This window comes from Nesoenas mayeri (assembly GCF_963082525.1).
Source record: "Nesoenas mayeri genome assembly, chromosome: 2".
Taxonomy (NCBI): Eukaryota; Metazoa; Chordata; class Aves; order Columbiformes; family Columbidae; genus Nesoenas; species Nesoenas mayeri.
In genome coordinates, this window is record NC_137543.1 from 45985213 (window position 1) to 46005409 (window position 20197).

The following is a 20197-nucleotide window of genomic DNA, read 5'->3' on the forward strand; positions in this document are numbered from 1 at the left end:
AGTTTGTTGTTGCTGAGATGTGATAAATAAAGGTGAGAAAACCGTATCTGAGGGTGAACATGCTTTTTCTCTCCTGGGCCGGACCCTCCTGCCTTTTTCCCCAAAACCAGTTGTTCCTGATGTGGTCCGTGTTCCTGATACTTCAGAAACTCTTGCATTAGAGTAGCTTGACGAAAATAGACCAGCTGCCCAGGGATGAGAAATGTACTAAACCTTGTCGTTTAGTTACCTTGGTAACATCTGTAAGGAACTACCAGTGAAAAACCACTATTTTTTTCTCGATCTCTTTTATGGTCATACATATTTATGTTTACTTAGCAAAAGTGTGATTTATACCCATTGTAGCCATTCTCCTGAACATTATCCTGACAGACAATAGTTCCCATTTCTAACAAGCAAAGTTAAATGACTACAAAAGCAGGTATTTGACTTTATAGTACAAACTAAGATTTACCATCAAGTAACTAAGCTTTTGTTAAGCAAAGCTAAAATCATGTAAATACTGTGTTCTTGTTTCAAAGTATTATAATGCTTGTTCACATTTACTCATGTGAGGAATTTTTTCAATGGTTGCTTTAACATCTGTTTAATTATTTTTTTTTCTTTTGCATTGTAGCAGTCTCACACACCTAAGTTTTTGTTGTCAACCATTCATCATATAGGAAAAAAAAACCAAAAGAAAACAACAAAACCAACCAACATTATTGCTTATGATTGCAAGCCAAAACCAACATCCTTGCTTTGGACTTGGTTTTTCCTGGATCTGGCTCTAGGCACAACTCTCTTCCTACTCCCTCACTCTCATTTAGCCCTCTGTATCCTGGCAGTGGCTCCTCTGCACTGGCACGACCCGGGTGCCAGCACACAGAAGTTCCCAAAGGATCAGACTTGTGTGCTGCAGAGTAACCAGTGCCCCCAGATTTTAGGTGGCTCTTTGCATCCTCTGGTTCCTCACTTGTTTCTCTCTATGCTCCCAGCAGCAGGGAATTTTCTGAGCCCTTCAAAGGGAGGAGCATCTCTCACTCAGTGACCGATTCAGTAATTGATTTAATTAATTTGAAACTAACTGTCACTTGTTAAACTGATAATCAAGAAGCCAGTTATCTGTTAACAGTCCTAAACACAAATCAGCAGTAACCAAAGGATTTCTCTCTTAAATAAAGAAATCTGGATTTCTTTCTGGTATCCTAGAACTTTTAAAATTAATTGTAAATATGGCTATTTTTTAAAGACTCTATATTAGAATGCTATTTCCTAGTTCAGAATAATAAAATTTCATATTTTTTTTTTCTGAAACTGCATTTAGAATTTCAATCTTTTTAATGTGTTATGCCCTGTAACACATAACTCTCAGGGCATGACAGAAAATTTATTATGGATAAATCCTGCTCACCTTATTAATTTATGTAACTGAAATCCCTAAGTAGCCCCAGGTTTTTAAATCAGAACATTTTAATTGTTGCAAGTTGGATTAGTGTACACATATAAAAGTCTTATTCTAGGAATGTTGTGCCTTTTATTGTATATACCTTTGTATTTGTGAGAGGTAACGTGAAAGTGGTACATACCAAAACATAGCTTTATTTTTTATTGCAGCCATTAACTATAAAGCATTTTGTAAAGAAAAAAAAAAAAAACCGTTCCTTAAGTAACAGCATTTAAATTATGATTTTTATTATGTGTTTTCGTGCAACTAGATTTTTTTTGCAGGTTTACAAAACAAAGAAGTTTTAAAAAATGCTCAGAATGTGTGCTCAGTCGTGTATACTTCATGACATAAAGGTGTTGAATGCATATAGCAAGTAAGCCACTGATATATGATGGCTTGTCCATGGCTCTCTAAGTACTTAATTGAATTAGATCATTACCAATTTAAACAATATTTTCTTCACTTTTAAAATTCAGATCTGAGGGTGGTAAATAATTGGGTTGTTTACTGTATTAATGATGGAGAGTCAACAATTTGATTGATCATGTAGTTTCAAGCAGGAGTGTTTCTGAGCACATCCTTTAAAGAATGTGTCCTGGTGTTTTTGAAATTCCATGTGCATGTAAATGTGTTTGTTTCTTTTCCGTGGAAGTTGTTTAGAAGGGCCCAAAAGCAGATGGTACATTAAGGTACTAATATATTAAGGTCCATCTCATCATGTATCTCCAGTTTCAATCTGTACACTTTTTGCTAACCCCCTGGTTTTGTTTCCAGCTTCACACTCTGCGATAAGCAGAGGCTTGCAGAGCCCTGGGCAGGTGTTTGCACCACTGGCAAAACCATATAAGCCAGCAAAGAAGAGGTGCTTTAGAGAACAAGAAGTAAGCAAATTGAGGGCCAAATTCTGCTGCCATTTAATCTATTGAATAATGAATTATTTTACTAGGTGGCCTGTTGGCCAAAAGATTGTTTAGAAGTAAAGAAGGACTGAGTAGAAGCACAGGTGGCAAATTTGCAGTGCTGGCAAACACAGGATACACAAAACCATAAGCGTGTGAAGACACGGTAATCATGTGTTTCAGCTGTAAAATCTTAGCGGTAACAACACGACATGCAGAGTTTTCAGATGTAGCTTTCAGGTCGACAATTTAGTCCTTTATTGAGCAGTATTTTTAAATATATTAAGACACACAATGAATGAGTAAGAAGTGGATGAAAACCTGAACGAAACAGAGATAAGATCTTAGTTTCTGGAGTCAGCTTTTCCAGTATAATCTCTACTGCCAGCAGTGAATACATCAGATGTATTTACACTGTATGTATGTGCAAGAGGATGTTTATGAATATGACATATGCTGCTCTGTACCCTTAGAACCTGAGAATTAGATTCTCTCACAGTACCATGTGCATCTCTGTTGATTTCAGAAATATGCAATACTGCAGTGATGAGCATGGTCTAAGAATCTAGATAGATCTATAGACATATGGACAGACAGATGGATTAAGGCAGACTTTAACACTTTGTCCCTAAAATTCCTTTGTCATAATTATCTTTTGGTGTACACAGTGACACTAAAGTGTCAGCCCAGATAATTTCCTTTAACTTAGTAATATTTTATGGATTTACATGAAGTTTTTGCTTTCAAACACGGAGGAATGTGTGTGTACATTTTGCAGAAATGTACTGGTGTTAGTAATATAAACCATTTTCATTCTATTTTGAAAAACATTGTGAAGGTTTAAATTATGTTTGAACTGGACAGAGGTGATGATGTGGCATGTGACTGAAAATATATATTTTTTAATAGATGATTCAGCCGCAGAGAGTTTTAATGGCAATGAGACCGTGGGACACAGTTCCAATGCTTCAGGGGGAACACACTGCAGGGAGATGGCAGAAACCAACAGTAATGGCAAAACAAATCTGGAGCAGGATGAGCAGCCTCTGAACCTGAGTGACAGTCCCCTCTCTGCTCAGCTGACTTCAGAATACAGACTAGATGATCACAGCAGTAATGGAAAGAACAAATACAAGACTCTCCTAATTTCTGATCTCAAGATGGAACGGGAGGCAAGAGAAAATGGAAGCAAGGTAAGATGCTTCCACATGCTCCAGATATGAAGTGTGTAGCTTAGAAAAGGAAAAGATTTGTGAGGCCAAACAAAAGGTTATTCCCAGCTAAGCACTTAATGCAATGTGTCTAATGTTTGTCACATCATTACTCAAATGCTATGCATAGATTTGTATGCTCTGTTACACATATATGATGCATACATATAGTAAGTCTTTGTGGATGTACATGGGTGAATACATATATATAGGCATATATATTCTGCTGACACACTGACAAAAACCAGTGCAGTTCTCCACCATGCATGAATTTTATTGGTCCATTTATTGAGAACTGTCTGCATTATCCATTTGAAATATATATATTAAGATATGTATATAATGTAATACATAGATATATGTATGTATAGTAGGATACATATATCTATGTATATTTAGAGATGACCATCTCATTACATGTATTATGTATCTGTAGAACGAATCCATATGAATGTTAAGTGTGTATGCCTAAACAAATTACTATGTGTGAATTGCCAGTGTCTGAAAGGAACTGATTTGGTTCCTTCTTGATTATTTGTGTTATGCAGGCACCTAACCTGAATTAAAATTGGCAAGTTTGCTTTAAGAAACTGTAATCCCCCTGAAGGCTTTTCTCTGTAGTTTCCATTATGTGAGTAAGGAGAAGCAAGGATGGTTATATTGTAGATAAAGACAGATCATATAGATTAGATAGCTAGCTTTCTAGGAAGGTGTTTTTCATGAGAGCGGACTGAAGAAATGGCCTGACTTATCCACTGATCTTATTGGTGACAAGTTCTTGTTTTTTATCTATTAACTCCCAACTGGATTACTGCTTTTACAGTGGCAATAATAGGATGTTAATACTGGATCCAAATACTATTAATGCTAGCCACTAGCTTTCAGTAGCCCTCTACAAAATAATCTGACAACATAGTTATACTTCAAATGGCCACATTTTTTTCAGGGCTTTGAAATAGGAGTGATACGGAAAATCACTTTTTCTAGGTATATCCAGAAAGGGATTGTACATGACTGATGTCTAGAGAACAACATTTATTTATGTTAAAGTTTTAACTCCTGTCTTCATTGCCTGCAGAGTAAAAATAAAAACTTGAAACATTTTTTTAACTCTAGTGTCTGGTTTTGATGGGTAGAAGTGAGACCAAATGGGAGATTGTTAGGCTTTCTCTTTCTTGGCCATCCCAGTTTAGCAAATCATGTGTCCCAAAACCTTCTCCATAAAATCTTTATGAAATCTGCATGGCATATTTTTGTTTCCACAAATTTTAGTTTTATTGGAAATGTTTTGAACAGCTCTGGTCTCAGAGTGTGTACACACTCCAGTGCTGGATTTACTCAGTACTTTAACTCTTGTACAGCGAGTCCCAAATTGGCTTCATTTGCTCCGGGGCACATTGTTCCAATGAACCTTTCATAAGCCAGTCACCCAAATACTGATAGACACACAGGCTCTTTTGCCTGAGGTACATTGCAGCTTCTGCCATTACTCTTGCAAATACACAAATAAGCTTGGTGAAGGAAGGGAGGAGTCTTAAAGTGGAACTCATTTATAGCTAAGACAAGAACATAACCTAATGTTACATTTCCAATTTTAATCAGTTACAACTAAGATGCAAAAAAAAAAGGTATCAAAAAGTGTTAAAAATCTGTTTGTAATGAATTGAGATGACAATGAAAGCCACCTCATTCTTTATTTTTCTGCAAATTCTAAGAGGCCTGAATCATCCCCCACATTCATATATTCTTTCATCACTCACTGTCATCCTACCCACTCTATATGTCTCCCCTTTTTGTCCTGGTGAAAATCATGTTGATGTTTATAGTTCATTTAAGTATACCATTTATTAGGTATGCAGTAAAGATTGTTAAATGTGGAGTGAAGACCTCAGGAAGAAAACACTCATGGGATAAATGAGAAATTGTCAGAGATTTGTAAGCTGAGTATAGAGAAAAAGACTGTTTTTGTGGCCAATTTCATATTTTACAGATGAATTCTACTCTTTTTAAATTTTAAAAAGTTATAGAATATTTTTAGAAGGAACAAAAGCCATCAATGTATTTGGGACTGTGCAGCATCTCAGTGTTTCATATACATACATATACACTCACATAAATAATTACTGCTGTTTTACCTTAAGCATTATCTTACATGCTAAAGAAATAATGTTTTACGAGCCCTAGGCCTGATTAAGAAGATACTCTTGCCTTCCCCTGGCAATTCAGGGCCTCTCCAGAAAAGCGTTCTGGCCATTACTGAGCTAATTAACTTTGAAAAATGCAGAAGGCCTGACTACCAGTTGGGTGCAGCACTCAGAAGATGCACTTGGGCTAGAGTACCACAAAGAACTAGCCAGAACTCTAATTCTCTGTCAAAAAGGAAACAAAATAAAGAATGAGTAAGGTTAACAAAGTTATTAGGAGGTAGCTCTCACATATCCTTTTTACTCAGAGTACACCAAGTATGTGGACTGTTTATAAAGTTGTCTACGAATTCTCTCAGTGCTCTTGGAGCATCTAACCTCCAGCCGTTCACTGTTACACAGTTATCAGACACGTTTAGACCTGAATAGTGGCATCACTGGTAGCGATGGGTAAGCAACAGTGTTTAGCGTAACCTCTAATCATGTTTTCATGAGAAATATCAGCTGCAGTGTTCACTAAATATCAAACTGATATGCCACTTCTTATAATGTAGTATTCTTATGGTATCTTTATGCGGCAAGGAATTGAGAAAAGTTATGCGAGAAGTTAGTGAAGAAAATATCTGGTTTCTAAATGAAGGGAAAGATATTTTAACTGTTGGGCTAGCATTGCAGGAAGTAACATATTATACTTCCTTCAGTTTCTACAATGGCCCATTCAGTCTGCAGAAGATGTTACTTGCTTGAAATGGCCAGAACTCTGAAACGCATAGACAAAGGGCTGGAGCTGGGAAGATCTGTTGGCTGACATGTTCCCTACGTACTCTATCTGGCTCTCCTTTTTGGGTATTGCATCAAAGATGTTTAATTAAATTTGAAACCCTACTTTCTCTGATGAACTTGCATCCATTCTGACCTGTCGCTAGATTTAAAGATAACACATCAGAGCTCAATCTAGCCAGAGAGAGCCAAAAGATTTTTTCTTTTATTTTTTTTTTAATTTTTTTTTTTTTTTTTTTTAGAAAATAATCAATGCATTATACCTCCTCCACAAAAGCAAAGATTTTTTGAGGGAGTTTTATTTTTTTCTGGAAATAAGCAGTTTTGTTAAACTATGTTGTGGGTATTTGCCTGCACAACGCTGTTTACAAGAATATTTCCTTCACCTGTGTAGTGATGGGCTCCACCATTTGGGAATACACTTCTGATTGATAATTTTGTACATGCTGTAGAAATATGGTCAGAAGAAGCAGTTGGGAAAAGATGATAATTTTTCCATCATATTTTCTTTCTAAATCTGACAGCTAATAGGAAAATGTGGCTTTGTTTTTGTTTTGTTTTGTTTTGTTTTTAAATAGTTACTCCTTTGTGGAAGTTTGATATTTAAAATATTCATCTTATCAATATCTATTTGAAGCAATTGTATGCTTATGCTATATGGAAAGTTTGGATAGTGACCTCGTTCTGTGAAAGAGCCTTGGATGTTAAAACAGGGATACTTAACACTTTCCCAAAATCAGGTCTCTCTAATGTACACAGAGGAAATCATTAGTGATTTGTAAGAAATGTAGTTTTTTTAAAGAATAATAAATTAAGTTTTCTTGCCTGAGAAGACTCATGAATAACTGGAGATTAGGTAACCCTGTGAATAAATTTAATTTGACTTTTCAAACTATCAGAGTATTCTATTTAAATAATGCTCTGTTCAGTCGCTTCAGAATATGACTTTTAAAACTGATGTTGATAACACTCTTTAAACAAGAATCACATTTCAGTCGACAATGTAACTTTACTCTCTGAATCCTCGTTTTCAGGCAGTGAGTATATGTGGTAACGTCTTATTTGTCTGAAAAGACCACATGCTGAGTGCAGTGGAGGGAGTTGCCAAATTGGAACATAACCTTAAAACCTGGTCCAAAATGTTTTCCCATTCACTGAAACAAATGTTTTGCCAGAAAGAAATGGGTTTTCATAGTCTTAAATATATATATGTAAGTATCTGTCTATATAAGTATGTATATGTGTATATATATAGTTTGTATGTATGCTTTTGTTAAACTGATATTAGGAAACTGATGCTGCAGTAAGACTCATATGTTCATGGCAGTAGAACTTTCTGCAACCGTTTAGGGCTAAACTGAAGGCAGTGAAATTTTTTACAGCTGCAAAAATATGTGCATGAATTTACCTTAACAGGGCTAGGTTTTTGTACTACGAAAGACTATCTGTAAATTCTCTGCAAATGAAATTCTATGTATTCAAATAGTTAAGTGCACATATAAATTATTTTAGATCATTATATGCTTATGTGTGAGATTGCTGGGTTTCTGTATGACCATAAGTCTCTGTAGTACTGAGATTTTTGATTTCTGATTCTTGTGTTATTGCTTTTTCCTAGACCATATATTTTATTTTGGAAGATCATTATATAGTGTTATCTCTTCCACGTCATTTATTTCATGAAATATAGCAAGCCTACTTCTTTTAAATGAATTTATCTCTTCTGCATTTGGATGAGAAGGTTAATGTGACACAGTATGGAAAAGCGAGTTTTTGAGCTAACCAGCCATACTTATATTGCGCCACGTATTTTACCTGGATCTACAAATACTTCATTTTGTCTGTATTGCAAAGGATGTTCCTAATATGCAAAACTTCTCTTTGGGTTTTCCCAGATAGAAACATGTGCTAGTGACCATGAATACCTAGGAGATGCATTAAAATGAGGTAACAAGGAGTACACACACCATGTGTCCATTTTGTCCAGATACCTACTAATTGCAGACAGTTGGCTAATGTTTTCTTTCTTTCTACCAGACAAAATTTCTAATAGAAAAATTGGACAACTTCAGGCCCTCTGGATGTATGGTAGGCTAAGTTAATATGCATTATGTTTAGCTCAAGTGTGTAATTGCTGCATGGAGAAGTGCACAAGATAAGTAATTTTTCTCTAAGTCTGATAAGAAAAGCAGTTTTAAAGGAGAGATCAGTAAATAATGATTGCTGCATACAATGACCTTTAATTATAATACTGCTTTCTAATGTGTGTGTCATTAGAGTTACAGTGGTTCACAACAAGGCAGAGCTTTCATGTGGTTTGTAAAAGGGAGATTTTACTTTCTGTCACTCCTTTAATGCTGGGCTTTTGAAGTGTTTCTCAAGCTTCTTTCTTCACCCTGATATAAAAAACAGTGTTATTGTCATGGGCCACTGCCAGGCCTTGCTTGCTCCCAACTGTTACAGCTTCAGACTGGGGTTGTAACGGATGCATTTACACCACGGTGGGTTGGCCTGGCAGACTGTCCCGTTTTAAGACAGGTCCTGCTCTAAGAAGGTATTTAAAGACTGTAACCTTGCATCTGAGAGCCAGAGCATATGTGAGATCCTGAGTGAAGAGTCATTTGAAGTTCCTGCACACTGCTCGAGTTAAAACTTAAGTCATCTTCAGTGGTTAGTCCAGAAGTAGAATCTTAAAACATCTGATTTGCTGAAGCTCATAATTACTGAAGGAAACCAGGCAGAGCCATCCAAGCAGCCCGACCTGAATAAACAAACACACAGATATCCTGTTGTAAGCTGATGGTACATCATGAATCCAGCTGGTTTCCAAAAATGCACGTGAATTTAGGTACAGATGGACACAATCTTTGCGGAATAAGGTAGAGTTTTAATGTGTTTCTTTCTTATTCTCCTTTTTAAAGATATGATCATATCTTAGTAAAATATGAAAGGTCACTCCTAATATCCAGTGAATATCATCACATCTGACATTGTGTCTCTGAGGCATGTGAAGTCACTGCCTAGTTCCCCTCTGCCTGTATTTTCATCTGCTGGTTTGCTTGGGGAAATGTTCAGAATATAAGGGGCATATAACTTTTTCCACAGCAAGTGGAGTCCTCAGCAGTTACAGTGGGCTTTCAAGCAGACCAATAGTAGCTTATTGAGTCACTTAGGAAGTAATTTATTTTTAAAATGTCTTATTGAAATGTGAAACAGGTGTGCATCTACTTGAAGCAAGACGTAAAATACTGTGGGAACTGGGCATGTTGAAGAACAGTGTTGGAGATGTCATTTATTTTTTCCTTTTTTTTAGCATAAGAGGAAATTAGATTTTTTTTTTGTTTGTTTTAATTGTTAGATTTTATTTCATTTCCATAGTCAGGTAGAAAGCGTTAAAGCAATGCCACATTTTACTAACTGGTGTTTTGTTAAAGCAAATATCTGAAGATAGAGTCTGAAGTCCAGGTGTTTCACAGCCTTATTTTGTGGCTTAATTGTTAAGACTAGGAAGAGGTTTAGCATTAAATTCTGTTTGCTACTCTTAACAAATAACCTATGAGTAGGGAAGCAAAGTCTGGTGAAAGGTATAGGCAGGACACGTTACAACAGTTAGTGGCATACTAGATTTTGAGCAAGCAACAACATAAGAGTGGGGCAGAATGCAAAGCCAGCATGATACGCACCCTGTGGAACAGCAAGACATCAGCACAGACTGAGCCTGCAGCTCCACAAGGGTCCAGCCTGCTTCCACCATTCCCACCACAGCACCAAAGAGATGTCGGTGACTTCTTCCAGCTGTGCCTTAATTGTTATTGGATGGATTCCTTCATTGCTGCTTTTCACTAAATCCTTGGAAATAGCCTGTACTGAAATTCAAAAGTAAAAATGATAAATGAAATGAAGCTGAATTTCACCGTTGCTGTCATCATGTGTAGGTGGTACAAGGCTGCAACATTTTTTGGCTTGCATCTCACATCTTTGGTGTGGGAAGGCAAGCTCAAATGTTCTGTTGAACTATGCATCTTTTTCTTTCTCTGTTATACTTGTATTTGTGCAAAGGTAGCAGGCATGCCAATGTTTTTCCAGCTCCTTGGGAGACAGATACACTACAATGGAAGGAGATAGGTCCCTTCTCTTCTCCTATACGTAGACAACATTAATGAAGGGAGAGGAAAAAGTGCATCCAAGGAGTTTTATGATCTCCTCATTTTTTCCTACCCACTCACATCACAAGAGTGAGAAAAACTGGCCTGTTTTCACTTTCCCTATTCCTACGTCATACACAGGGTTTTTATAGTTTGATCTCATTGTAAGGACTGAGCCCTTAATATTTTGCTTTACCATTTTATTGAAAACCTTGACTTTACTCTCCCCTACTTTTAGAAAATAAGAAAGCTGAAAAGCCCACATTTTTTTTAGCTCAAAACTCAGTTTATTAGTTATTTGGAGAAAGCAGTATAATCCCATGAACAAAAAAGATCGTCTTCTTTTTTTGCTGCTCTTTGATACAGGAATTGCTACATGCCACTGAGGAGCTTTTTGGTACCAAAAAAATGATGTTAGTTTAATGGTTTAGCAAGCCTTTTGCTTAAAAAAGAAGTTGAATTCATGAAGCACTGTTTTTCCAGACTTGAACCTTCTAACTTTGGGGGTTACTCACAATAAATGGCTAAACAGAAAGTTGTTTTGAAGAGGGACAACTGCAGGTGCATGAAAAAATCAGAGCAGTGTTTGTCAGAAAAGATGAATGCTCTAGCATTCTCCAACAGTCACATTCATCAAAGCTCTTTGTCTATGATAACATTAGTTCCATGTCTAATTCCTCCCATTGGAAGCACATTTAGTAGCAGATTTTCATGTTCGTTGAAAGCTCTTGAAAATGAAATTGGTTTCCTGCAGGGCATTCATTACAATGATGTAAATCCAGAACAATTAAACTGAAGTTGATGAAGCTACTCCAGATTTACATATCTGTAATGGAGAATACAATCTGTCTCCGTATGCATATGAAATCCCAGCTAATGTAAAACTGGCATGGATGAGAGTAACTTCTAATGTGACCTTTTTTAAATTTCCTCAGAAGTTTTTTTTTTTTTAAAGGAACAACTGCATATTGGTAAAATATCAGACAGTGGTGCTGTTGATTCTCGATTGCGTGTGTATGACTCACAGATCCAGCTGTCTCTCTTCACTCACACTCACCTTTGGAATTGTTGGTCCCTCATACTGAAACAGAAGCAATTGTACCTGGAAGGGATGCAGGATTTTGTCCAACTTGGTTTTAGTGGCTGGACATCTGTTCAGACAAGAGAGAAAGTTATCCAGTGCATCTGCAATCAATGAGGTAAGGTGCATAAATTTGCTGCTTCCCTCCCTGTTTACAGCCAAGATGTTTTATAACTTAACAGCCTGGGGACCCAAGTCTGTACCTTTCAGGCAATTTCCTGTTGACTTCATCAGAATTTTTTCCTGACAGGTACCTTCAAGGCTGGGCCTTGTATACAATTAATATCTTCAATCCCCAGCTCTTGCTTTTGTGGTTTTGGTTTTTTTTTCTTAGGAAGAAAATTGAATTTGTGTTGAAGTCCTACCAGGTCAAATGGTTCACTGCAGCTCTTTCTTCTCCGTCTATTATCACATATACAGCTCCTCTACTAACTAGAAAAAGACAGAGAGCAAATCTTGCTGTTGGAATATTTAATACTATTTGATAGTAAATTGAGCAAAATATAATGGGGCAGCGATAATTGCTACCTACTGCAATTGTGTTTAGTCTTAATATTATTTACAGCTAATGAACTGCATTTTTTAATTATTTTTCAGATGCAGAGGTTGAAGAGCTGATCCTCAAAACTAATCTGTGATGAATAGCTTGATAACTGACCACTTTATACCTGTTATACTCCTCCAAAACTATATTGTTATTCAAGAATAATCCTGAAATGTTATCCCTAATTTTTTCTCCCTGTATTGAATTCTTTTCTATACACCAAGTCAGCTGCTGAAGAAAGGGAGGAAAGAAGTCAAAGATTTTTTATTTAATGACTTTTATAAGAATACATTGCTGAAGTTTTAAAATAAACACAATTTTTATTAGTTGTCTTACAAACATCTCACTTTCTAATCTTGTTTTTTGTTGAATGAATGCCAGTAGTCAAATGTCTTGCTGAATACTTGAAACACCTTCAAACTGTGCTTTTGTGTGCTCTCCATTTTCCCTCTATAGCAATTGCTGGGAATAATTAGGTACACTGGAACACTGAATGCTTTTTTTGGATACTTATTCATGTAACTGGATTTGCAAGGTGATGTGAGGGAGGTGAACAGGTCAATAGAGGAAGGAAAGAGAAGTAGAATTCAGCTGTTTTGTTGTCTTTCATCTTTCTTTTCATTGCTAGACTTTTAACTCTCTTTTTGCTGCTTCAGCTTTGCTTTTTCTGTTAATTCTCCTCTGTTCTTCTCAATTCTCTGTTGTGGTTTAAGCCTGCAGGCAGCTAAACATCACACACAGCTGTTCACTCACTCCAACCCCGCAGGAGGATGGGGGAGAGAATCAGAAAAAAAAGGTAGACCTCGTGGGTTAAGATAAAGATAGTTTAATAGAACAGAATGGGAAAAAATAGTAATAATTATAAAAGAATATATAAAACAAGTGATGCACAATGCAATTGCTTACCACCCCTTGACCAATACCCAGCCGATTCCCAAGCAGCAGCCCCCTGGCTAACTTTTCCCTAGTTTACATACTGAGCTTGACCTCCTACAGTGTGGAATAACCGTGGGGCCAGTTGGAGTCAACTGTCCTGCATGTTCCACCTTCCAGCTCCTTGTGCATCTCCAACGTCTTGCTGGCAGGACACAAGAAGCCAAAAAGTCCTTGACTTGATATGAACATTGCTTAGCAACAACCAAAACATCAGTGCATTATCAACATTCTTCTACTTAATTGAAAACACAGCACTATACCAGCTACTGGGAAGAAAATTAACCTTATCCCAGACAAAACCAGGACAGAATCCTAGGAAGACCTATCTGGAATCCTGTTTTGAGGAACAAAATAGTAGATATATATAATAATATCAATTACCATAAAAGAGGACTGTAAGGAATCACTTGAATTAAGAGTTCAGTCCTCTGGAAATGGAAACCTTGGTAACAGACATTTACTCCAAGAGGATCTGCAGCAGTTCAGTTCACTAAATGTCGCAACGTCCATGAAGTTCTGATAAGTAACCTTCAGCCTTACAGGAAACAAAAATGATTCAGCTGTAATGCACCACAGAAAAAAGCGAGGTACTGGAATTATCACTGATGCCCTAGATCCCTGCAACAACAAGGGATTTTCTAGGTGGATTTCCCAGATGGTCTCTAGCAGTATCTTATTCCCAGCAGAATATGGAGTAAAAAAGAACAGCCTCCGATAATCCCTATCAGTCCGCTTGGGGTTTTGTCTGCCATATGTTTCATCAAAACATCCTGCATTATATTTCACCTCTACCAATGACTGAGTTTTAATACTTCAAAGACAAAATGAAAAAAACATCTACATTAGCAATGGAGGCAGAGCGGGGATGGTGATGTAGGTGAGCATTCAAAACTACGAAATGTGTGTTAAGTTTACTGAACACAGTCGAAAGAGCGATCATATAATTTTGAAAAATACCTGTTAATGAATAAGCCACTGACCGTTACAAATATTACCAAACAGTACTCTTGCACACTCAGCAAAAGGTCCTGGAAACTAGTATTTGAAAACTGTGTAAACAGAAAACATTTACTTTTCACTGGGCGCTGATGAAAGAATATGAAAACATGAGTAAGTTTGAAAACACGCAGCCAAAGGCAGGGATCTGTAACTGATGTGAGTTTTCAGTCCACCCATGTAAGTATGACATATCATGAAATGCTTTAATACTGGATGAATTCCATATGCATCTGTAGAGTTTCTACTAAGCTGCTGTTTCTTGGAGTTCATAGTGTTTCTTTGAAATACTGCAGCTGTTGCTTGGATCGTGGCATAACACAAATGAATATTTCCCATATAGATGCTTCTTCTCGTCAGTTGCTTTGGTCACAGGCTGTCATTCTCAGAGTCCCTTCACAACTGTTGTCTGTTTTCTTAATTCTTCTCCTCATTAGTATGCCATGAGCTACTCCCAGGATCTGATGAGCACCAATGTGGGCTGTACTCTTCATACACACACACACACACACACACACAAACACTTTTAAACGTTTATCTATTTATTTATTCTTTTTTTCTTCTTGTCTGATGAGAACAGGCATTTCCAGTAGCCATGACCCAAACACAGATGTGAATCAGGAGCATACGAAGAGCTCATATGTCTTGTTGAAGTACCTGCAATGACACATACATAACCTTTGGGTACAGGTGCTCCAGTAGACAAGAGTGTGTGATTGTCTTTCATGGTTGTTTTAATTAAAATCAGGATGATATCTTGTATGTTGCTTCTGATTCCTTTTTATATTTGGGGAGAGGTCCTGAAGTAATGTGTTTCCTCCTCTTGTATTTCCCATGGCATTTGGGAATTCTCTGACTCCATCAGGAAGATACCTTGCAGAACTATTCGGAATTTCTGCCCTCTACCTTCTGCCGTTGAGCTCCTGGTCTGTGCTGTCTCAGGATGAATAAAAGAATCTGCGTGAAAAACAGGGAAAGGTGAGTTCGTTTCCTTATGTGTTACCTTGAATGGCCCCAGTATGGCTTGTCTTCAGTCCTCAACATTATACTATGAGCTCTATATCAGCTCTCAAAAAGACATATGGGCCTTTTGTGCTGAATCAGTGATATGTAAGTTTTTTTGGACCTCCTCTAAATGCATGTTATCTTTGTCTCACTTTGTACAGCTAGTCATATACTCTTAAAAATTCTTTTGCAGTTGGAACCCCGTGGGACTGGACCTGTATCAAAAACTGTACTCAAAGACTGAGAATAAAAGTTTTAAAAATTCCTGTTTCCCCCAGTGTGTTGCTTAGAAGGAAGAGCTGTGTTTAGTGACACAGAAGTCAGATGAGTCTGGGGCACGTATGCCACCTCGTACCCTCTTGGCTCAGCTGAGAGATGGAGTGATGGAGGAATGAGATCCAGGCATCTTTTGGAAAATGCTTCTTGTGTCAGTTGCACCTTAAAGATGACTGTCTCACATGATTGACGCTTCTGTGTTGGTTCATTAGATGCTTTTTAAAATCCATGTCTATACATAATGCAATTAAGTGTCCACCGTGCTTTCAGGAGACACCAAAAATATACAGGTGTATGTAATATTTGAAAAAGACGTTGGAAAACATAGTGGATTTGAATAAGTGACAAAACACCAAGAAGCTGAAAAACTTGCTACACAAAGAGGGAATTACCTTGTTAGAGATAAAACAGTGGTGACTTCATCACAAATCTCACTGGTTCTTACCAATTAATAGATTGGCTTTTATTTTAGAAAACAAAGTTATTAAAAAACTCAGCAGATTAATTTTTTTTTTTTAAAGTTGTTCGATTGAAATTGAGATAAAACATTTTTACAGTGATTGTAACCAACTATACATATGAAAGTATTTAATTATATCACAAAAGTTTCTACATAAGGTAGTTGTTGTTATAAATATTGGTTCTAATTAATCAGCAAGTTATTTGACATGATTATGTTATTTAGGAAAATGGTGACAACTGTTCCGTCCTGTTCAAGAGTTCCCAGGTGATGTTCTGCAGTGCAGGCATTGTCTTCTGAACTTATAATCTATGACTTTGTAGAAGTGTCTTGAATGCTTTAAGAGCCAAAAAGGCTTTTAGCCTCCCAGAGTGCCAGTTCCCAGGCATAAGCTGTTGAAAACCTGGCCTACATGTCTATATTTCATGGTCTTTAGTATTTATCCCTGCATACATCCGGTTTGGGGTATAATACCTAGGAGAGGATATTTATTATTACTGCACTCACTATGCCAATTCAAGATCATTCTTGTAAGTATGAGGTAAGTAGTTTTTAAGACTATCTCTAAACTCTGTTGAGAAACTCTGCTGAGATCACTTTTTATCTTCCTTTTTTTTTAAAAAAATAATAATAGCAAATTGGCAGGGACTATGCTGCTTTGCTTTTCCTCTGTTTCTCCATTTCTATGTTTAGATTTTGATTTTGTTTTCCTATTTAATGCTCACTTTATAATGATGTTTATAGTACCAAAAACTTATATCTAGGACTATATATGCCAAATACCAAAGTTTAAAAAAAATTATTTTAGGCTGTGTGAATTTACTGTTCAGCTGTGAGACACTCCGTTATCTCTACTTGAACTACTCTGCCCATGTGATATAGGTAGTGTCAGTGGTGGCAAGATCTTCAAAACTTTTGCTTCGCCTTTAATTATCTTTTCTTAGTTGAGAGTTATGTTCTTCAACCGCATATGATGCAGCAGTATTACTTTTTGCATTTGTCATTCAACATCTATAATTCATACAGTTAATTTAAATTTTAGGATATACTCTTTCTAATAAGAAAATTCTGTACATTATACAACATGAATGAGATATTTGCACCTTCATCAATATGTTAATTGTCAGAGGTTCCTATATCTTAATTCTTTGGATTTACTTAGCACATTTGGGATTCTGAAAACATCAATAAAAATAAATCAGCATAATATTGGATCAGTCCCATGAGGCAAGCATATTCCATCACTGTCTATTGATTAGTAAATACAGGCATGACATAATTCATTGACTTTCCCGAAGCCAAACAATCTACAGGAAAGCTGGAGATGTCATTTGTTTCCTGTGTGCTATACCTGAACATCAGTCATGGTACTAATCCTTATCTCTAGACATTACTGTTCAGTTAGCATAAAAAGGCAGAGTCAACTTCAATTCAATAGCCATTGGAAAGTTTCCTCGGCTTTTATTAGCATAGATAGAATTCAAAGCAGTTTTCAAAAATGTTTGTTTTAATTTGTGCTTTGCTGGAACCATGAGGTTGAGAATTTCACTGACTGTCTTCATAAATCTATCCAGCCCTCATCATGAAAACATGTATCTATATATACAAGAGATCCTGTGGACTACATTGTTAATACTTATGTGAATAAACCTTAAATTTAGTCGTATAGTTTCCCTGTATAGAATGTATTTACATAATACAGACATTAGCAGCTGTGGCATTTCATCTCGGTTTTAGGTAGCAGTTGGGATTCAGCTGCATAGAGATGGGCATTTGGCATCCTTGTAGGGACTCCAGGGTAGTCTGTGCCAGTGTACACCTCTCTGGAAGGATGTCTCTCTCACACTGACCTTGTGTCCTGTTTTCCAGCACTGTACACTCTTCCTGTTCCATCCTAAAATAGCAATGGCGTTCAGTTGCCTTTCACTCAGTCATCTGGCTCCTTTTCAGACTGGCTTGCACGTCCCCATAGCCTCCCCTCCTGACAGTCGAGTGAGTTCAGAGCACTTTGGTACAAACTGCAGTTAATTCCATTGACATTGATGCTGTAGTCTTTTTTATATTCCTGAGGATACGAGGCCAACATTTGGCCTCTGAACTTCTTTACATGTGTCTTAGAACATGGCTCTGGCCTTGCAGAGCTGGACTGGATACAGGCAGTAATTTGCTGATTGGATCATTGATTGAGCTAAGTAATGAGTAAGTAGCCAAAACTCAGAGAACTGCAGGATGCTGAGGCTGTAGAAGTGTCAGAATAATTGTCTGAAGCTATATAGCAGCGTGATGTCTTCTGCTTAATTATGAAAAAAACACTCAAAATTAAAATAATAATTGAAATCACTGAAGCATTAGACTTTAAATCTAGGTTTTAAATTTATGTACAAAATATGTGCATGGGCATCTCTGTATCTGTATCAAGCAAGTCGTTTGACTTTGTCCTTAAATATTACTTCTTACCATTCAATCCTTGTTTCATAATGCTGGTATATATAGCTTGCTTGGCCGAGTACTCTGCTGATTGCTGAATTTATGTCCTGCTTAATAGGCCTATGTACTTTCCATGTGTTTCTGGCAAGCGCTTTTGACAGCATGCCTTTATACACACCCTTGAATTACCAATTCATTTTCCAGCAGCCATTTTCTAAAACTTACACGCTTCAGCCACCAAAGCCATGTAACTAATGTTGACATCAACAGATCCTACAGTAGCTTACACATACCACTTATGGGTGTTACAGCAGCTAGGCGTGGTGTTTAGAATTTACTGCTTCTGGGGCAAGTATTAACTGAAACATGTAACATGGAAAACATAAAAAGATTATAAAATTAAGAGCTTTTAAACTTTAAATAATAAGGAATATACACAGCTGAGGGCAAAAATTTACATCTGCTAGCACTACATCTCTTGCAGTGCTCTGCAAAGTCCTTTTGCTTCAGGTTAAAGGCTGGATGTTCAACAGCCTCCCTCTTCCTTCCTTCTACTTTGAAATGGTTTTGTAGCCAGGACATGAAATTTCCATTGCCATGCAGTCATTTTAGGCCCTCAGTTCATCTGCCTGTTTACCCTAATTGGCATAAATGACTTTTTATATTTTTACCTCCTGTCTCCTATGTTGTTGGGAGCTATTCTTTAATCAGCCTCTCAAGTTCATCCAAGTCACCTGTGTGGTGATCTGCTACATAATTACTTAGAGTTCAGCACAAAAAGTGAATCCACTTTGTATGGTGATCAACTCTTCATACAGGATTATCCCAACAGATGATCTCATGACTTTCAATATCTATTCTTACACTTGTGCTGCAAGCAGAAGTTTCCCCTGTTGCTTCCACTACAATGTATGAAGGCAAAAGTCAGTGAAGGAGTCACAAAAGGTGCTCATTCAAAACCCAGTTCACAGTCTGAGTTTTATGTTACTGGTGCCTTACTTCAGTGACCTTTGCTTGTCATTGTTCATTTCAGAAAAAAAAGGGCTCAGAAAGACAATTTATTGATTAGAACAAGTGGTGAGATTGGCAAGAATAGGAGACATTCATATCTGATCTTGGGAGCACACATTTCAGGTTATTGCTTTTACCTTTGCTAAACTATCAAAAGGAGCAAAAATTCTGGAACTGTTGGAGGACCAGTGTAATGCTATGGAGATTTAATTGAGCAAGTAGCCTGCAAAACGAAATTAGTAATATTTTTACAGAGCTGTAGATTTTGTTGAATATGGGACTAGATTGGATGAAATAATACTTTCATGTAGTACTTTTGAAGAAGCTATTCCAAAAGTTTTTCTAAGCAGAGAACAAGGAAGGAAATAATCATGTGTGTAGCAGTTCAAAAGCAGAGCACTGAAGGGAACTATTCCTGCACATGGCATGTCAGTGCTTAGAGCAGATTTGATCATCAGCATTGTCAGAGAGCAGCAAGGCCGAGGCTCCTCCATAAGGGAAGGCAACCAGGAAGCCTGAGGGTGCCTTTAAGGTCCTGACGAAAGTATGGATTAATGACAGAAAATGTAAGAGGGAAGATCCCATGTGAACACTTGTGTTAACTCTGCAAGGGCAAATTTCTATGGGCTGTGCTCAGGCTACAGCCACCTGTCTCACACAGTAGAGATGTTTACTTCTGTCTCTGCTGGAAATGCAGAATCCAAGATATGGGAAAGCAAAAGGGCAGCATTTAATTTCAAAAATTAATGAGCCTCCCTAATCCTAACCTAAAGCCTTTCATCCTTCCAGAAGAAAACATGTTCTTACCTTGATTTAGTTAATTGAGGGCAGTGCAGTTTTCAGTGATCATATC

At 37.1% G+C, this 20197-nt stretch overlaps 1 protein-coding gene across 5 annotated transcripts in view; it reads left to right on the forward strand.

Moving 5' to 3' along the window:
* The window catches only part of NOL4 (nucleolar protein 4), a gene marked incomplete at both ends in the record, with an annotated part of 193189 nt that overhangs the window by 108604 nt on the left and 64388 nt on the right, over positions 1-20197 (forward strand). For all 5 annotated transcript variants that reach the window (XM_080339921.1, XM_080339922.1, XM_080339925.1 and 2 more), the window contains one exon: positions 3238-3521. In XM_080339921.1, the coding sequence (XP_080196047.1) occupies positions 3238-3521 (284 nt within the window). The remainder of the gene's footprint in view (positions 1-3237; positions 3522-20197) is intronic.